This window comes from Astatotilapia calliptera, chromosome 3, assembly GCF_964374335.1.
Source record: "Astatotilapia calliptera chromosome 3, fAstCal68.1, whole genome shotgun sequence".
NCBI classification, from domain to species: Eukaryota; Metazoa; Chordata; class Actinopteri; order Cichliformes; family Cichlidae; genus Astatotilapia; species Astatotilapia calliptera.
In genome coordinates, this window is record NC_137424.1 from 77,054,111 (window position 1) to 77,074,661 (window position 20,551).

The 20,551-nt window shown below is 39.5% G+C and overlaps 1 protein-coding gene and 2 long non-coding RNA genes across 3 annotated transcripts; 1 reads left to right on the top strand and 2 right to left on the bottom strand.

The window, feature by feature from the left end:
- Positions 1-3,038: 3,038 nt before the first annotated feature.
- On the bottom strand, positions 3,039-7,844 carry LOC113017747 (uncharacterized). Its single transcript, XM_026160858.2, has 3 exons — positions 7,514-7,844; positions 5,573-5,833; positions 3,039-4,697 (listed from the first exon to the last, which is right to left on the bottom strand). Exons 1-3 carry the CDS (start codon positions 7,683-7,685, stop codon positions 3,673-3,675), a joined length of 1,458 nt encoding a protein of 485 aa, XP_026016643.2. The 5' UTR covers positions 7,686-7,844; the 3' UTR covers positions 3,039-3,672.
- Positions 7,845-8,852: 1,008 nt separating this feature from the next.
- LOC113017736 (uncharacterized) lies at positions 8,853-18,713 on the bottom strand. The gene is made up of 2 exons (XR_013906650.1): positions 18,531-18,713; positions 8,853-10,181 (listed from the first exon to the last, which is right to left on the bottom strand). It is a non-coding gene; the product is annotated as an uncharacterized LOC113017736 (long non-coding RNA).
- LOC145425870 (uncharacterized) lies at positions 17,235-18,082 on the top strand. The gene is made up of 2 exons (XR_013906645.1): positions 17,235-17,379; positions 17,652-18,082. It is a non-coding gene; the product is annotated as an uncharacterized LOC145425870 (long non-coding RNA).
- Positions 18,714-20,551: the final 1,838 nt, after the last annotated feature.

Below are 20,551 nucleotides of genomic sequence, written 5' to 3' on the forward strand. Positions count from 1 at the left end.
CTCCCCTCCCTCCTCTACCACCTTCACTGAAACTTCCTTTGAGTTGTGTTTTTGCTCAAACTCACATTCAGTGTGTGGAGCGTCAGCAGCTTGAAGCAGCAGTGTTGGAGTTTTCCCACTTTTCTCTCCTGTAGCTGGACTCACTCAGAGGAAGCTGCTAGTTTGGACCAAATGTGAGTGTGATTCCAGTGTTGTTGTTACAGCCCTTACAACTCAGAGTGTTTTATTCCAAAGTTCAGACTGCCAGAAGCTACAAAAGTTATTGATTAACAGCGTTTATCTCATTTCACTTGCACAGGTCAGTGCATGAAATCAGCTGTTTGAGAACGTTTAGCATCAATGTGCTGCAGGAGCATGAAAACATGATGTTGCTTTTTTCTGCTTTGGTGGATAATTTACAGTATAGAGGCATGAACAAAGTACATTATATAATTCATTGTATGAATAGCCTCTTTGGGCAGCTTTGATAGTGTTGTTTTTGTTGCAAAGTAAGCAAAGCATTTCATTGTGAATCACGTGCAATTAAAACAGAAGAATACCTCGATAAAAACTCAGTCATTCAGTTCAGAAAATTACAAAAAGGTTGGATCTGTTCATCTGGACGTAGCATTTTTAGTCAGAGAAATGTTTCGTCACTCATCCAAGTGACTTCTTCAGTATCAACTGACTGGAGGTTTCCCCAAATCTTATAAACAGTACATTTGCACAATAACTAAAACTCGCCCACAGACTAACAATAGGCTGTAACCTCAGCTTTGTGATCATTAATATTCAAATTGTCACAGCCATCAATCAAAAACGATCGATCAGTGGTCTTTGATCAAGACTTTTGGGTTTTTACTTACCTGGGTGATTGAGCGTGCATTAAGAAAAGTTATGAAAATAATTTGTTAAATATGTTTTTTACAGTTAAAAAAAACCCTTTTCTACTCAGATGTTAGTTGTTGTAATAGTTTTATTACAACATTTTGCCACATTGCGTCTTTCATGACAAAACAGTGAGAGGTGTTATTGTTGTCTTCAAATATATTTGATAAAGGTCATCCAATTAATGCAAATTTCATGTTTTTAGCTGTTATAATCTGATGAGCAATATTTTATTTTATTTGTTTGTTCTTTAATTTTTCAATTTTTCCCCTAAGAGAGTTCCAGCTTTATGTGGTCAGTTGTGTGCCTCAGTGACTCTAAGAGCTAGACGAGCAGAAGCTTAGCTTTCAGGTGATACACCCAACTTGGTCAGGTCAGGGTTGAGGCCTGACAGTGCAATCCAATTACATGACAAAAACAGTTACCCAGAGAGTTATTTCAGAGATAAAACCTTTAAATCAATCAAATTTGACTGGAGCACAAGGGGGGGGGGGGGGGGGGGGGGGGTTGAATAGAGTTTGTGCGAACCTCTGATCAGTTTTCTGAATCAAAGGTTTGGGGACTGGACAAAGGATGTTCCAAACACTCAAACATACGAACTCACTGCACAGTGCACACACTGTGCTGTGAACTGTAGGGATGCCATATGGTTCTATCCTGATATGATCGAGGATGGCCGCCTCACCCCAGGCCTGGTTCTGCTCGATGTTTCTTCCTGTTAAAAGGGAGTTTTTCCTTCCCACTGTTGCAAAAGCTTTTCTTCATAACAGCTCATCTGATTATTAAAGTCTTTCTCCGTTTTATTTTAGGGTCTTTGCCTTATAATGTAAAGTGCTACGAGGGGACTGTTGTTGTGAGGCTTCAATAGTCTCAACGTTATGATTCTGTCAGAATGAGATTCCTGAACAAATGTAACAATTATAAATAAATAATGTTGCAAGCCTGTAAATGAATGTCAACACTGCTCCCCCTGCTGAATACATAAGACATTACCACTGTTTTTTCTCAGCGTCATCATTAGTCATGCTTGCATCTTCCTTGTCATAGACGTGGATATCATTACGGTGGCCCATCAGCCGGTAATCGGTGAGGACCCCTTCAGTGTTTTTGCTGTATCTGTACAAGTTGATTAATTTATATTTCTTGCTGAAATAAATCAACTAAGCACAAAAAGTACTTTGTCTCACTGCAAATAATGCTGAAACTTGGTTTTGTGGAATAACAGGTTGAAGTTGCTAGATCTGTCTAAGGCTACGTTCACACTGCAGGCGAAAGCGCATCAAATCCGATTTTTTGACCCTATGCGACCCATATCCGATCATGCTATGACAGTGTGAACGGCGCAAATCCGATATTTTCAAATCCGATCTGGGTCACTTTCGTATGTGGTACTGAATCCGATACATATCCGATGTTTTAGAAAGCGACGGTTTGAACGGTCATGTCGCATTAAATCCACCTTTTACGTCACCGACACAAGACTGAAGCCAATTATCAGCGCCCGAGAAGACATCGCGAACGCTTCCTAGCCATCCAGTGTAGATGTCAGTGAAACTGTTGGGAAGACAATGTGAACATTTTATTTGTACTGTATAATCTGCAGATTCTGACAGAAATCTGCAGCTATCCTTTGAAGCAGCGCTCCTCTAAAACAGCAATAAGGATCATTATTAGGTTATCTACATTATTATGTAAATAACAAAATAACTTAAAGCAAAAATTGGGAAACGTGAAGTCCGAATTCTTTATATTAAGGGCCATCAGTCAAACAATACTGTTTGCTCTGGGTCTAAACAGAGCGCGTTGTGTGTGACGTCTTCTTTTGCGCATGCGGGCCGCTTTGAGCGTTCACACTAGAGAGCGTTTGCTGTCGCATTTTATTTGTAGTGTGAACGAGCAGACAAAAAAATCGGATTTGATCAAAAAATCGGAATTGAGCATTAAGACCTGCAGTGTGAACGTAGCCCAACTGCTATAACAGATTCTGCTAGTCAGGAGCCGATCAGGCACCTTTTTTTCAGCACCTGGTCTTCTGGAAGCTAAAAATTATGACACAATAGCAGAATAAGCTGTTTGTCATGGATGCAATCTACATTCTCAACTCTGCTGCTCAACCCATGAATAAAATTTTCATTATAAATGTGCTTCCATTTAAAGAGAAATAAATAGGCTTTGCAATGGTATAGAATTTATTGTCAAAAAGCATTGTTACAACACACAAATAAAACACCAAACACAAATTGAATGACTTTTCTGGTGCATGTTCTCTAAATGTAAAAAATGTTTTTGTTTTCTTATAGAAAAGTACAAAGAAAAACTGAAAAAAGACAGAACGCTCTCTTATGCTGCTTTTGTTTGTTAGTGATTACTTCAAAAAAAATGTAATGAATGGAATCTCTATTTCAAATTTAACATGCTTTAATAAACAGCAGTACTGTGATCTCAAAGAACAATGATCAGAACAGATCAGAACAATGATCTGGAAGAAAAGGAGCACACTGAATTTTAACCATCATTAAATGTAACATCAGGGTTTCTCTGATACAACTATAAGAATAACGTAATGAACTTTATAAAGAATGCTGAGAGTTTTTACTACTCTGGACAGAAAATGCTAATTTGAATATCGGTCATCTTTTCACTCGGGTGTTGCAGTGATTTGACTCCTGGTCAGTGTGAGCTCTACACACTGCTATGACTCTGTCCCACATTTTCTAAATATAACACTTTTAGGCAACATAAATTATCACGTGTCTCATTAACAAAATCTTTTCCCACAGATTCTGCAGCCTTCACATAACCGTGTCACCTGTGTGTATTCATGTGAACTTTCAATCCTGATTGGTAAGGGAATCTTTTCCCACAAGTGCTGCAGCTATATGGCTTCTCACCTGTGTGACGCCTCATGTGACGATTCATGTGTATCCATTGACTAAATTGTTTCCCACAGGTGCTACAAGGATAAGGTTTCTCACCTGTGTGAACTCTGACATGTTTCTTCAGGTAGGTTGCACAGTTAAAGGTTTTACCACAGGTGCTACAAGAATATGGCTTCTCACCTGTGTGAACTCTTGTGTGAGTGGTCAATTGTGAGTTGGAAGTGAATGCTTTCCCACAGGTGCTACACAAAAATGCCTTCTCACCTGTGTGAACTCTTACATGAGCGTTTAGTAGGGATCTAAGGACAAACGTTTTATCACAGGTGCTACAAGAATATGGTTTCTCACCTGTGTGACGTCTCATATGTATATTCAGTTGGGATTTAAACAGAAACGCCTTTCCACAGGTGCTACAAGAATACGGTTTCTCACCTGTGTGACGTCTCACGTGTGCAGTCAGGCGTGATTTAAACTGAAAACTTTTCCCACAGATGTCACATTGTTCAGTCTTTTTTCTTGCCCCACTTTGACCCTGACTCTCTGACAGAGCAGGATTTTCCACTTTATTACTGTCACTTTTCTTTTTGCGACGTCTGATTGTCTTCACCTCTGCATTTTCAGATGACCCTGAGTCCACATGCTGACTTTCTTCCTGATCTTGGCTCTCTGCTTCAGCAGAGCTGTGAGAGATTTGCTCACTGTTTGGTTCTGCTTCACTGTGGTCACTTTCCTCATAAGCAGGAGTCACCATGAAGGTATCAGTCTCCTGCCTGACTCCCAGCTGCTCTCCCTTCTGACTGCTGCAGAGATCCTCCTGTTCCTCATTAATCTGTGGAGGGTCTGGGTCCTCCTGGTCCACACTGGAGCTCCTCTCCTCGTTATAGTTTTCCTGGTTTGTGAGTGGTTCCTCCTTCTCCACCTCGTCCTCACAGACATTTAGTGGTTGAAGGTCTGAAGAGAAAAATGAAAACAATTTTTTTTAAATTTTTTTTTTATATAGAACAACAAACACCTGAGAAAATATATTCTGATCTGACTGATTAACAGGTCTCTACATAGTGAGAATCTGACCCACCGATCTTTGCAGAATTCTTGCAATTCAACCAGACGTGCTGGGTTTTTAGTATGAACTGTCTTTTTAAGGTGAAAAATAAAAACCTTCACAGCCCTGTGTGAAAAAGTGATTGCCCCCTAAACATAATAACTGGTTGGGTCACCCTTAACAGCAACAACTGCAGTCCAGCATTTAAATGGCACTGAGTCAGTTACAGCTGTGAAGGAACTGTGGCACACCCTTCTTTGCAGAATTGTTATAACTCAGCCACATTAGAGGGTTTTCAGCAAACCAGCTTTTTATGGTCACGCCACAGCATCTTATTTTTCTTAAGGTGGACTTGCTGGTGTGTTTTGGATCATTGTCCTGCAGCAGAATCGAAGTGCTGTTTGGCTTGAACGTCTCTAATCTCTAATAATAATACAGATCTTTAAAAGAACACATGGTCTGTTATTTAAATCTAACACATATTTGCAACAGTTTCAGACTTGGGACTTCACTTCAGAGTTGAGGATAAAGATTTGAGACTTACACAACAATCACCTGTTCCCATCTCTGTTCCAAAGAAATATCTTATCTCTGTGCTTTCAATGATTTTTAAGAACAATTAATATCTCAATCAACTCTGTTACTGAAGCAGCGTAATTGGTTTTCAGACTTAATCGTCTTCTTAGACTTAGACAATGTAGGTTCAGTGTCAAATTTTCATTCATGCTGCTTATTAAAGTTCTGACCTTTATTTCTTCCTGTGAATCATCCCAGTTTTACAAACCTATTCTGTGCAGCTTTATCTCGGGTTTCCAGGTGGTCGCCAGCAGTTTGAGCCACTCATCATCAGTTCTAACGCCGTCAGCCTCCTGCTTCACTCCCAGCTGCTCTCTATCCTGACTGCTGCAGGGTTCCTCCTCCTGTCTCTCTTTCATCTGTGGAGGCTCTGGATCCTCCTGGTCCACACTGGAGATCATCTCCTGGTTAAAGACCTGCTGTTCTGTCAGAGGCTCCTCTTTCCCACAAACATGAAGCTGTTGGAATTCTGAAGAGGGAAGTAGAGAAGATGATGAAACAACTCCTTAATAAAAACAAACAACAGGCCACATTCACTCATTTTTGCTTTTGAACTAATAGGGCTGTCACCAGTAGACTAGTCACGATTACGTCGACTATCAAAATAGTCTATGACTAATTTAATAGGTCATTAATGGGTCGTTTCAAGCTTTGCAAGATCCTGAAAGACGAAGGAATGGGAAGTAACATTTAAGAGTGTAACAATGGACTGAAATAGAAGATGCAGCAATGCATCAACGAGGATGCCAGCCGCCCAGTAAACGTCAAAAGAAGAAGACGCAGTCTCTGAAATCAGGAAGGGGGGTAAAGACTTTAACAACACTGTAGACTGAATTTATCAATTTTGTTTCACAGGCATTTTACCCTGTTGTGCCATCAAAAATATAAATTACAATATGGTAATAATGAAATCATTAAAAATTATTTGGTGTTTTAGTCTCTTTAATTATTCTTAATCTGATTCCACAAAAGCATAAAGAAAAAAATGACTGAAAGTCTAAACTCTCTGGAACAGCTGCTTCAAATTCTTCTTTTTATGTGTGACAGGTGAGACCTGACCTTTGTCGGTAATTTTCCCCTTTTAGGCAACGGAACATGTCCCACTTGAGTTTCTGTAGTTTGGCAGAGGCTTAAAGTCATTTTCACTCTTGTAGAAGGAAACACTGTTTTATTCCTGCAGAGAAATGTGTAGTGGACTCCGCCACCACTTGCCGATACTTATTAGGGTGTGACCCTAACTTGTGAACAGGGATATTCCTGCTGTGGTCAACTGTTCAGTGTAAGTGATGTCCTGTTTTCATTTACAGATTGCCAAGCTGCAGCTTTGCTTTGCCTGGATGGATTTTTGGCTGCAGGCCGAGGTCTTTTAATTTGTTTTAGACTGGTTTAACTCGACTGCAAAGAGCTGAAGATTATTGTGACAGCTGTGGCTGTCGATGTTGTTTTGTTTATTTGTTTGTTGTTTTTCTTCATTGTATCAGTAGGCTCCAATGTGTGTACTGATTGTAGTTGAGAGTGGTTTACTTTTATTTTTTTAATATATCGTTGCAGACAGCGAAGGCGCTGCACGGAAACTCATCTTTTTCTTGCCACTTTTGCATGCACCGTGGTGGTGAGCTTGGGTGGAGACAACAATGATGAATTTCCTTTTTATAGTGCTTTACCCAGTTGGGGGAACTGACTATATACTTACAGCTGCATATACGCTGCAGCTCCATCCTATTGAAATAGGTACCTCCCTCAGGTCACATATTTTATTTATGTTTACCAAAATATGAGGAAATCAGGGGCAGCTCAAGACTTAAAAACCTGAACTACACGCTGGCCTTAAACTCGCTGCTTTATCAGCATCAAGGCGTTTATTTCTTTTCAGGGTTTTACTCCTGCTAAACAATAATCTCACAGATGAACTCAAACTGCACTGATTGTTTCAGTACGACTGTGAAACACAGCCAAACACACCTGACTGCAGTCTTTAGCTGATGCCCAGTGTCTGATATTTTACACAAATTAGACTCCGAAATTAAATTAATCACCAAGGTAACAGCTTTCTGCTCCCAGCTAACATCAGAGAAATCCCGGAGACGCTGACGAGCTTTCATGTCTTCATCAACAGAGAGGAACCTGAGCTCAGCACACGTGTCCGTACCTGAGCCGTGTGAGTGTGTGTCGGGTCTCCGGCTGATATCCAGCAGTCTGCGCTGACGCTGGATCTCCTCCTCATACTGGACGATGGTTTTCTGAACCTCGCAGAAGATTTGTTGGCAAACAGCAGCCAGCCTCTCCTGTATGAACTCTCTCAGAGACTCAGCTGAACACATGGCTGCTTCAGCTGCTGCGGGTCGATAGAAGCGACAGCGACGCTGTGTTATTGGTGTTTGATCGACAGGAACAGGAGCGATACTTGAGCTCGGTCTGCTTCATAGGACGGCAGCCACGTCTGCGCACGCGCAACTCTTCTCCCGCCGTCGCTACTCTGCTGAGGTTTGCTGTAAGCGGTCACGTGGGGCGCTCATATCCTACGGATCTCCGCATGGGACAATAAAGCAAAAGGCGTGTTTTGTGGGATTCCGCAAAGTTTTTAAATTTATTCCAGTTAAGTTATGTTATTTCACAGGGAACAGAACCGGTTCTTTTCTAAACCTAAAACCTGGATAGTTGTTTGTCTTTATGTTTTAAACCACCGGTGTCGAACTCTAGGCCTCGAGGGCCGGTGTCCTGCAGGTTTTAGATGTGTCCTTGATACAACACCGCTGATTTAAAGGTAAATAACCGCCTCAACATGTCTTGAAGTTCTCCAGAAGCCTGGTAATGAACTAATCATTTGATTCAGGTGTGTTGACCAAGGGTGTTATCTAAAACCTGCAGGACACTGGCCCCTGAGGCCTGGAGTTCGACACCCCGTGTTAAACCAGTGACGGGATGGCGCCCTTTCCAGCGTGTACCATGCATCTCGCCCCATCGTAGCTGGGATACACTCCAGCCACACCTTCTTTGCTTTGTGTTCATACCTAACAGAGAAAGATCACGTGTCCTCATTAGGAGAAGGATTTGTTGGTGTGTAGGGCTGTAGCCTCAGGTTTTTATTATGAGACAGCGTGTTTCAGATCATTTTACAGAGTAACATCAAAGTAACTTAACAAGTAGTACAAGTTAGCTAATTACACCCAGGTCTTTCTCCTGGGTGTAAATAAGTAAATCATGTCTGAGCAGGGACGCTGAGATTGGAACTTTTACTACCATTGGTGAAAAGTGATCTATTAAACAAAACTCTACTATAAAGCATAAGCGCAACACTCATGAATATTCTCATAACTAACATATAACTTAAGGCCCTTTACATTTGAATGCCTGTGATTTTGACATGGACCTCAAACTTACACAGACGCATACAAAACCAAAGAAACAAAAAAGCTTCAGTGTCAAACTAGCTTTACTTTCATGGATCTGTAGCAATTTCACCTGATTTATCACTCAGTGTCAAAACACACAAATAACTCATTCATTTATTAACAGAAAAGTACAATCAAATTACATACACCACAAATTAAGTTCAAATGAATAAAATTAAATTATTTTCATGTGTTCACTCCAGCTAAGCTAATGAAACAAACAAAGATGTCAATATTGGCAAAATATAAATTTGTTGAAGTCAAATTATAATATTAAATAAGAAATTAATCTATAAAAGGCAATAAATAATGGTTCAACCATTCTGTTTACTTACTATTTTAATGTATCTCTCTCATTTTGTATTACTTTTTCTATACCTGTCTACATGGATTTATCGTTTTCAACCCAAATAGCTGTGTATTATTTGTAACACAAAAACATGAATGAAACCACAGAACACATTAAAACCCTTTCAAATATATCATGAAGAAAGCTGAAAGCTACAAAAACAAAAGTAGACAAACATGTCAACACAGGCGAAAATACAAACTAAGACCACAACAGTAACTATGGCAACACCAGCACAAACTTTACCCACCACCTGCAGTTCTTACTAGGGCCCTGCCCCTCCCTGAGCCTGGTTCTGTCGGAGGTTTTTTCCTGTTAAAAGGGAGTTTTTCCTTCCCACTGTCGCCAAAGTGCTTGCTCATAGGGGGTCATATGATTGTTGTTTTTTTTTCTCTGAATTTATTATTGTAGGGTCTACTTTACAATATAAAGCACCTCGATGTGACTTATTTTGGTGCTATAGAAGTAAAATTGAATTGAAATGAATTGAACTGAATTCATGGCTGTTACAGTTATTAAACAATAGAAGTAGAAACAGGACATAAACAGTACAATGTTTTGCTGTCCCCCCTGACCTCCTCAATCAGATCTCTGGCTATCCTCACTTTCTTCTCCATCATTTGTGTAAGTCAGCAGAGGCTGCTGTCAGATGAAACAGAACTATGGATCCTAATAAACTGCACACAGACAAAGCCTGTGCAGTGACGTCCACAGAAGGACAGTGTCTGAAAGTATTGAAAGAGACACTGCAAAACAAAGCAAGAGACTAGAGCCTATCAGGAAAACTAGTGAGTGGACCTCTGATTAAAGACTTTCTACCAAACTACAACTGCAGCTGAACAAATGAGCTGTTGGTGGAACTTTACACTCTGAAATATTGAAAGATTCAAAGGATGAGACAGCTCAGCACAGCATGTTATTAACTTCACACATGAAGTGGTTCAGTCCAGTCAGTTTTCAGTTTTGCAGCAACCGTCCACATCCTGCTTCTTTGACTGGTCGTCATGGTAACTCTGGACTTTCCTCCAACGAATCCTGAAGTCTGTCAGTCCTTCTGACAGCATGAGGCCTGACAGCTGGACAAAATGTGCAGATGATTAGATTAGATTAGATTAGATAGAACTTTATTAATCCCTCGGGTGGGTTCCTCTGGGAAATTCGATTTCCAAAAAGCACAGCACCGACAGAAGTTCCAGAGTTACAGAATATTATATATATATATATATATATATATATATATATATATATATATATATATACACACACACACACACACACACACACACACACACACACACACACACACACACACACACACACACATATATAAATACAGAGACAATATAAATAAAATATACGAAGGGGATAAATAGAATAAATAGGAATAAAAAATAAAAATACAAGTGAATGAATTGCACATTTCGAGTATTGAGTCTATTGCACTGTTGACTATTTACAAAAGTATTGTGTAACCCACATAAAAATAAAAAGAACTGCGTCTATAACTAAATTGGAATCTTAAATTCCAACCGGAGCGTGTCCGTGAAGGCATCGTGCGTCATGACGCACGCCACGCCGCGAGGCTGCACATGCCTGTTGTGACCAATCACATTCGCGAGGCACCGATATATGCCTTCCGGGTTGTCGCCTCGAAACGACGCGGGGGAGAGGCTTTTTTTTTTTTTTTTTTATTGAAACAAATTTCCATATACAAAACAAGTCAAGGAAACAGACCAGAATTGTAACAATTTACATTATAAAGATGGTGAAGCAAGTCATCATAACTTTACAGGGAGAAAATAAAAGTTTCTAGAGTAAAGAAATAAGGAACATAGACCTTTTGACACAGGCAAGAAAATTAGAATAGCAAGTATTTTGTGATTTTACAGTATAGTACAGCAGTTTTTTTGTTCATATTTGAAATAAGCTTAAGTGACTTAAAGTATTGACAAAAGTAATTCAAGAAGACGGTAAACATAGGAGAGGCATTCTTCCACTTACATAAATGAATGAAAAACTTACATAGCACTATTACAAAATTGACAACATCTGAGATTTCAGAATCCAGATTGTCCATAAAGTAAAGAATATCCTTAGATGTGAAGGCAGGTACATTGGAAATTCTGAGTGAAACCCAACAGTGTATTTCAAACCAGAAAGCATTAACATACTGACAAGTGAAAAATAGATGCTCTAGTGTTTCTGGATCGGAAGAACAGAAAGCACAAGAGTCGGCCTCAAAATTAAACCTTTTATGCAGGAATTCTCCAACTGGATAAATGCCTGATATGATTCTGAAGTGTGTTTCTTTCATTTTAGGCGCAAGTGGGTATTTTAAGTAAAAAGAAAATGACTTGTCTTTCAATATGCTATCAAGGTCATGTCTGACATTGACATTGTAGTTGCAGAATACTATTTGCTTAAAGGTATTAGAGATGAACTTATTATTAAATTGTTTGTCCTTTATTGAGGTATTACCTATCGTCAGTGAAGGTAAGCATGTTCTTATTAATGAATACTTTAAAGTATTTACGATAAGATTTAACAACGGTGTGGGTATCGCTTTACAAACCTTATTATAATTATTAAATGAAATCTCTATTTTATACTTATCAATAAATTCTTCATAAGATAGCAAGTTTCCATTTCTATCAAGCAGATCAACAACAAAACATACACCGTTATCATACCAGTCTGATTTAAATAAGGACTTCTTATTGATGACTATAACCCTATTATTCCACAACACAGAATTGTGAGGTGAAAAATTGTGGGTGAAAATTAGTTTCCCAAAATTCAAAGCTTGCTTATAGAAACTAGACAACTTAAGAGGAAGCTTAGATATTTCATAATCACATCTGAGCAAAAAATCTAACCCCCCGACCTTATTAAAGAGTTTGTTTGGAATATGGTACCACATAGATTGAGGACAGGAAATGCAGTCTTTTATCCATCTGAGCCTGAATGCAGCAATAATAGATTCAAAGTCTAAAGCTTTCAAGCCCCCATTTTCATAGTCTTTAACTAATTGTGATTTGCGTATATAATGTGTTTTATTCTTCCAGATAAAGCTGAATATAATAGAATTGGACAGTTTAATCATTTTAGGAGATGTAAAAATTGAATAACAGGGGTATATGAGTCTTGAAAGTCGTTCTGCTTTAGACAGTAAGATACGACCTAATATGGATAAATCACGTGTTAACCAATGATTAAATATTTTTTTAACTACATTTAATCTAGGAGTTATGTTATTATTCTCTCGATCATTAGTATTTTTACTGATTATTAAACCAAGGTATTTTACCTCCTCTTTTACTGGTATATTGTTAATAGTATTTTGATTACAGTTGTGTACAGCTAAGATTTCACATTTTTTAAGGTTTAGCGTTAAGCCGGATGCTTTTGAGAATGAAAGGATTTTATTAATTGCAGTAGAGACCATATTTACATTCCTTAGAAATAAGGCAGTGTCATCAGCAAATTGACTAATTTTAAATTCTTTATCAAGAACGTTTATGCCTTCCAGATCTGAAGAGAGTTTGATATAAATGGCAAGCATTTCTGCTGCAACAATAAACAATAACGGGCTAATAGGGCATCCCTGCCGAATGCCACGATGAATTTTAAAACTATTAGAAAACCCCTGATTGAGTGCAATACTACTTGTTATATCTCTGTACAACATTTTCATTACACTAACAAATCTGGGACCAAAACCCACAGCCTCCAGAGCTTTAAATAAAAAATTATGCTCCAAAGAATCAAAAGCTTTAAAGAAATCAAGAAATAAAATAAGGCTATCATGAGGAATTAAATGATTGTAATCCAACATATCTAATACTAAACGGGTATGATTATGGATATGACGCCCTTTTATAAAGGCTGACTGTGTCTCATCTATTATTTGAGTTATTCCTGTTTTTAATCTGTTGGCATAGACATGAGCTAATAATTTGTAGTCACAGCAAAGAAGTGTGATAGGTCTCCAGTTATCTAAAAGGATAGGGTCCTTGTTTGGTTTAGGAAGTAAAGAAATTATTCCTCGTTTCATAGTTGGAGATAGCATCTGATCATTTATACATTCATTAAATACCTCTAGTAATAGATCTTTAATGTCATTCCAGAAATATCTGTAAAATTCAATCGTGATTCCGTCGGGACCTGGTGATTTACCATTCGCCATTTGGGAAACAGCAGCATCCAATTCAGCTAAAGTGATTTCAGACTCATTGAGTCTGAAATCTGGAATAATTGGATAACTGGAATAACTGGAATAACTGGAATAATTTGTAGTGTAGAGGGCTGAATAGAACTCTGTGATATAGTTGTTTATAGTCTGTTGGTCTTCAGTCAGGGTATTATTAATTTGTAACTTCATTATAGTTTTTTTTGTTTGTCTAGTTTTCTCCAGGTTAAAGAAATAAGAAGAATTCTTTTCCCCCTCCTCAATCCATTTAGCCCTTGAGCGAATGAAGGCACCTTTTGCTTTGTCTATATAAAGTTCATCTAGTTTGTACTGCAACTGGTTTAGTTCTATAGAGTTTTCCTCTGTCAGATGTGATAAATTGCACAATGAACTTATTTGTGCAGTAATTTCAGCCTGTTTCTGTCTCCTTTTATTAGCCATTAATTTTCCTTCTTCACTAGCAATTTTTCTGACATTAAACTTCAACCATTCCCATTTACTAGTAGAAGAAAAATCCTCCATTGCTTTTACCTCTCCTATCAATGATTTAATTTTTATACAAAAAGACGAGCTTCGTAAGAGGTTACTGTTAAACTTCCAGTGAGAATTCTTCGGTTCTGATAATCTATTATCCGGGGAGATTGAAAGTGTTATGGCACAATGGTCAGTAACAGGGGAGTGAAGAATCTTACAGTTGGATGATAGGGGGAAGAGACTACCAGTTATTAAGCAATAATCCAGTCTTGAGCATTGAGAGCGCTCAGAATTATTCCAGGTGTATTGCAGTTTTTCTGGGTTTAAGTTACGCCAGATATCGATTAGGTTGAGGGTGCAGGAGAAATCCATTAATATTTGGTTAAAATGAGAAGAGTTATATTTAGTTGGAAATCTATCCAGTTTTTCATCTGGTACCATATTAAAGTCACCTGCAACAACGACTTTTTCAGTTGAATAGATGATCTTCCATTCTTCTATCATTTTTTTCAAATCAGAAATCAATTTCCTGTTTTTAGCTCTATTGTTGAACCCATAAACATTTACTAAAATGTACTTAGTATCATCCAACTCCATGTTAACCATTAACCAATGACCTTCCTCATCACCTTTATGATCAAGAACTCTTCCATTAAAACGATGTAGAAAAATAGCCACTCCTGCTGAATGAGAGGTACCATGAGATAAATAAATATCACCGCTTCCCCACTGCTTTCTCCAAAATATATGATCATCTTTACTACTGTGTGTCTCTTGAAATAAAAAACAATTCGTGTTAGGCTGTTCCTTACAAAAAAGAAAAATCGCTTTACGCTTTATGTTACTTCTTAAACCTCGAACATTTAAAGAAAATATTGAAAGAACCATTGAATGTAGCTTGAAAGTGCTGTAATAACTAGAGTAAGGCAATGGAACATTTTACCTCCTATTAACTAATAGACCCAGTCAAAGTCAGGGACCATTGAGCAAGTTACCGGCTTAAATTTAGTTGAACAGTTATACCTTCTTATCTAGGTCGTTATAAAGTTCTTTCATTCTTTGATTTGACGACCATCGATGACAGCATATCCGTCCTTCAGGAAAGCTTTGAGCCCTCTGCTCCTTGCCTCCTCCACCCTCGGCCACAGACGTTTGCGGGCTTCTCTGTCTTCCTTACAAAAGTCCTCTCTAAACCGAATCTTCATCTCCTTGCAGAGCTTCGCCTCCTTGGACATCTTCCACACTAGGTCTCGAACAGTTCTCATGGCAAACTGTATGACAATCAGCCTGGGTTTGTCACCAACTCGTCCCTTCTGACCCAGCCGGTGCACTGTATCCACTGTGTTGTACAGCTGCTCGGCGTTCGCAGGAATTATCTTGGTCAGAATTCTGATTATTTCTTCTCTCGTGTTCTCCCCCTCCTTCTCAGGAACGCCAGTTAGCAGCAAAGACCATCTCCGTTTGTATCTAGCATGCTCCAGACACATTTCACGAAGAGCCTCGTTCTCTTTTTTCAGCGTCGCCATTTGCGTTTTAATACGTTTCACATCTTCCACCACAGATTTAACAGCTTCCGTATTAGCATCCACGGACTCCTTTACTTTTCTTACAGCGTCGGTGTTTTCTTGCAACTGGAATTCATAATTCTTTAAATGTTCACTTTGGGTGTCAAATTTACATACCAGTTTTTGGATAGCATTGAGGAGAACTGTGTTTGAAACTTCGTTTTGCGTCTGCGATTCGTTAGCCTTCATTTTTTTAGGATTTGGACTTTTAACTGGTGTGTGGTGACGATCAGCTTGCGGTCTGTCTTGTGATAAGTCGTGCTGCTGTTCCATCCATTCAATATCTTCTTCGTCGCACGCCTGTCGAAGAGCTGCTAGGTGGTAGCCATGATCTTTGTTAATGTTAGCCATTTCGCCGCTTCGGAGAAGGTGGCCGAGAATGACGGAGAGAAACACAGGGAGGAAGTTTTTGAGTTTTAGAGATGAAGTATAACTAGTCTGCTTCTAATTCCGGTTAACTTGATTGCGGTCAAGACATAAAGGAGGTTCTTTTCAGGAAAAGCCTCGGAGCCCACTCAAGTTGAACCGCTCACTCCGCCATCTTCCCAGTTCTCCGCCCTTTTTCGACGCGGGGGAGAGGCGTTAGCGGATGGAAGCAACAGGTAGTGATGGGCAGATGAAGCCCCATGAAGCACTGAAGCTTTTCATCCAATTGGTTCACCCCAACGCGAAGCTTCATGTAGCTTCATTTGCTCTAGCAGGACACCTACTGGACGTAAAAATAATAGCTGGCATGAATTTGAAGAGTGTGGCATTTTGCACACAGCCTGTAAATGTCAACAACAAAAGGAGTGTGTAAAACATCTATATTGTAGTGATGGCAGTATACTGTGTATATTTATACTGGCAGTATGGGAAATGATTATTTGGAAATGCTTGAAATGGAAATGATCATTTACTGTGAAGTGAGGTGTGGTTGGGGTGTGGACAGTAGTTGTGCTTTTGTAACGTTGAGGTATGGACAGCTACACACTGAGGCTTTGAGCCTCAGTCCTGCCTGTTCACATTTTATTCTGTAAAAACTAAATTTTCACTGCTTTTATGACCTTTTTAGTGGGGAGAACATAGCTGGGATTTAATGATTTAACAAATCTTTTAAATCCTTTGTCCTCCACAATGCTAAATGGCTGGGAGTCCTCAATCACCATGCTGACCAGGTCTTCATCTATTGGAGATTGTTCTCCTGAGGAAAGACAATAAAGATAAAGCACAAATATAAATATCACATACGTAACTTATAACAGTTGTATAATATTGTTATATCATTTAGTAACATTACTGCATGCTATATTATCATTGCATTTGATGGCTCACCTGGTCTTGCTCCACAATCGGTGTTCCCCTTATTCTCATGCAAAGCTCTGTAGTGCCTAAGCATGGATGAGGTGTTGTTGTTATATCCCAGCTCCCTGGCACATAGCAAACACTTCACCTTGTACAAAAGTCAAGACAGCTCAACATAAATTGTATTGCACCATCAGTATCATGACAATACATCTTCTGTAGAAATTTACATACCTTGTTGGGAGGAATAAGATCAAAATGTTCCCACACAGGGGAGGACATCCTCCTCTTCTTAGCTGGCTCCATTCTCTCCTGACTTTCTCTCCTCACTCTCATAAACCTCCAAACGGTCTCCAAACTCTCACTAACCGCAACTCTCCATCAAACACCCACATTTCGAATGAAATCTGAGGGGTTTATATCGCTGTCATAGCTCGCGGCAAAGTTCGAACCACTTCATGAACCAGTCACGTGGTACAGCCGGGCAGCGAGGCTTCGGACGTCATCATTTTCAGCTCCTCCCATAAATGAAGCAAGCCTCGATACGCGCTTCGCGGAAACGCCCCCTCCATTACTCGACACACGCTCCGAAGCCTCGATACAGAACGTCCCATCACTAGCAACAGGTACGTGGGCCGAGCGCTTTTCGCTGTTTACTATCTTGACTTGTTTTGAATTAATTGTGGATTGCGTTCAACAGTATTTTGATACCGCCGTGGGTAGATGCGTGGGGCTCGTATGTGACATCGCACGTAGTGAATGGTGAGTGAGTCTGAATGTTTGTTTGTATTTGTAACCTGTATCAGTATGCCAGTGCTATTAGCTGATGGGATGGCTGAGGCTTACTGCATTACTACTGCTCTCACTTTATGTGGCTGTAGTTTTGTTATTTGAGATTGTCATTTGTTTTAATTCATTACAATGGTTGGATATGTATTTGTTGTATTTTCTCATGGATTTTATGTGTACACTGGAACTAAAGTTAGCTTGGGAAATTTAGATGAATTTTGCTAATAGTGGTTTTGTGATTATAGTGCAGGCTAGTGGTGCCCTGGAGAGACCACAGCGACACCACTACTTTGGATGGCGAGCTAGGCCCAACGAGCCAGAATCCCAGCTACAACTTCCTGCGGTCTGGTAGGAGGCTGCTGCGGCCTACACTCTCCCCTCTTGGTTTAGTCCCCTAAATCTCACTTCTGAGATTTCAGTTTTGGAATCTTAGTGCTGATCATCCTACTTCAAATTTCAACTTGTCTAGACTGTCATACGCGTTGGACTTATATCACTCATGAAATAAACTTTATGGACATTGTTGCCAGAGGTTGGACGAGGTTCCTGCACTGCCGTGCAGCGGATATTTTACAAGCTTGAATTGTTTTATTTTTTCCTTGTCTGCAGATTTTGTAAATATTGGTGTTTGGTAATTGCACTTTATTTTCACTATAAATAACAATTGTAATCACAATATCTGTGGTTGTACGTTTATTGTACTTCACTCACCTCCTAGAGCCGAATCTGATATCTTCTGAATTAGCCCAACTATTCATAACCAACTTAAATTATTTTAGCTTATGTACTTGCTACAATTGCACAAAAGGTATTGCACAGTGGGGTGAAGAGGCACTACAGCTTAGTTGTTCCCCCCTCCTTTGTCCTCCTGTTTCCCCTCCCTCTCCCCTCCAGAGAGGAGTTAAACAGTTTGATGGCGTGTGGGACAAAGGAGTTTTTAAGTCTGTTAGTTCTTGTCTTGGGGAGAAGCAACCTGTCACTGAACAGACTCTTCTGGCTGTTAATGGCCGTGTGCAGAGGATGCCTGGCATTGTCCATAATGTCCATCAGGTCTTTAGATGATGAAAAACATGAAGCATAGTTTGAACTTGTGTCAAGTTTGTGTTGGTGACTGAACTGCTGACCTGCTGTGAAACCTGCTGCTGGATCTCTGTGCTGTGCATGTCTGCCTCTGACTGAAGCTTCATTTTCACCACTGTTTGCTTTGTCACTGCTAAAAATGAACCACATATAACAACACAAACATTAGTGTTTTACATGATGACAGGATCTTACAGTGTTTGCATTCTGGACCTCACCTGTGAAACAGAAAAGATAGTTACTGCTTGTACAAAAGTCATCATCCCAGTTCCCTGACATTAAATCAAATGCTCCACAGTATTGGTTTGAAAGGTAGTTATCAGGCATAAAAGACCTCCAGTTAGTGAATGTGGAGGTTGTGTTGTCAGACCAGAAGGCCCAGGGATCCCTGTAGAGGCCAATCCACACATACTGAACCCCTGATCCATTCAAAGTGAGTGTGATGTTGGATTTCTCCTCTTTGCTTCTTATACTGGTCAGGTCTGTGTGGTATGTCCTGCAGTACGACTGAGCCGCTGACCAGGAGCGGCTCTCCATCACTAAGATGTAACTTGTACTGCTGGCTGTAAAAAATTAGGTACCGTAGTGAAATCAGTGAGCTGACTTGGAGAAGCAGCTGAGTTAGCTTACCGGTGTATTTTCTTATTAAGTGTTAGCTACTAGTTCCGCTTAGAATTGGTTTTCTGGCATGTCAATAAAATGACTTTGAAAATATAGAAATCTAAAGAATATTAGTATATTTACTGTGATACTGATAATACTGGTAATGGTCAACAGTTTATAGCCGGTGTTCCTTGGCTTTAAGTTAGACTTTGCTCCCACCCACTCACTTTTCAAAAAGTAAACAACTGCAAATGAGCGACCCTCCACATGTGACAGGAAATTACCTTACTAGATGGATTTTTATAAGACAGAATGCATTTGAATAATTAAAAAGCTAAATAAATGTCAGTTGACTCTTGCTGTTGGTGCAGACCTTTTTGAATGCTTGAGTAAATTCATCATTTTGTAATAAATTGTTTTTAAAATGTTTATGCAATTTTTTTAAAAGAGAAAAACCCAACAAAAACTATTTGTTTTTGAATGTGATAAAAGACAAGGACATTTTACTTTTACTCCATTGACTTTTCTCGGAAAGACAAAAGTCTTTTATGTTTGTGGTCAAATTGACCCCACAAATCTAAACCTTCCAAAAACGGCCGCGGTATATTTGAAATAAATAAATGATATTTTTAGGTAGCAGGTACTTAATATGCAAATGAAGGGAGGCAAGCACTGGAGTAATACAGTGGGGCAAAAAAGTATTTAGTCAGCCACCGATTGTGCAAGTTCCCCCACCTAAAATGATGACAGAGGTCAGTAATTTGCACCAGAGGTACACTTCAACTGTGAGAGACAGAATGTGGAAAAAAAAATCCATGAATCCACATGGTAGGATTTGTAAAGAATTTATTCGTAAATCAGGGTGGAAAATAAGTATTTGGTCAATAACAAAAATACAACTCAATACTTTGTAACATAACCTTTGTTGGCAATAACAGAGGTCAAACGTTTACTATAGGTCTTTACCAGGTTTGCACACACAGTAGCTGGTATTTTGGCCCATTCCTCCATGCAGATCTTCTCGAGAGCAGTGATGTTTTGGGGCTGTCGCCGAGCAACACGGACTTTCAACTCCCGCCACAGATTTTCTATGGGGTTGAGGTCTGGAGACTGGCTAGGCCACTCCAGGACTTTCAAATGCTTCTTACGGAGCCACTCCTTTGTTGCCCGGGCGGTGTGTTTTGGATCATTGTCATGTTGGAAGACCCAGCCTCGTTTCATCTTCAAAGTTCTCACTGATGGAAGGAGGTTTTGGCTCAAAATCTCACGATACATGGCCCCATTCATTCTGTCCTTAACACGGATCAGTCGTCCTGTCCCCTTGGCAGAAAAACAGCCCCATAGCATGATGTTTCCACCCCCATGCTTCACAGTAGGTATGGTGTTCTTGGGATGCAACTCAGTATTCTTCTTCCTCCGAACACGACGAGTTGAGTTTATACCAAAAAGTTCTACTTTGGTT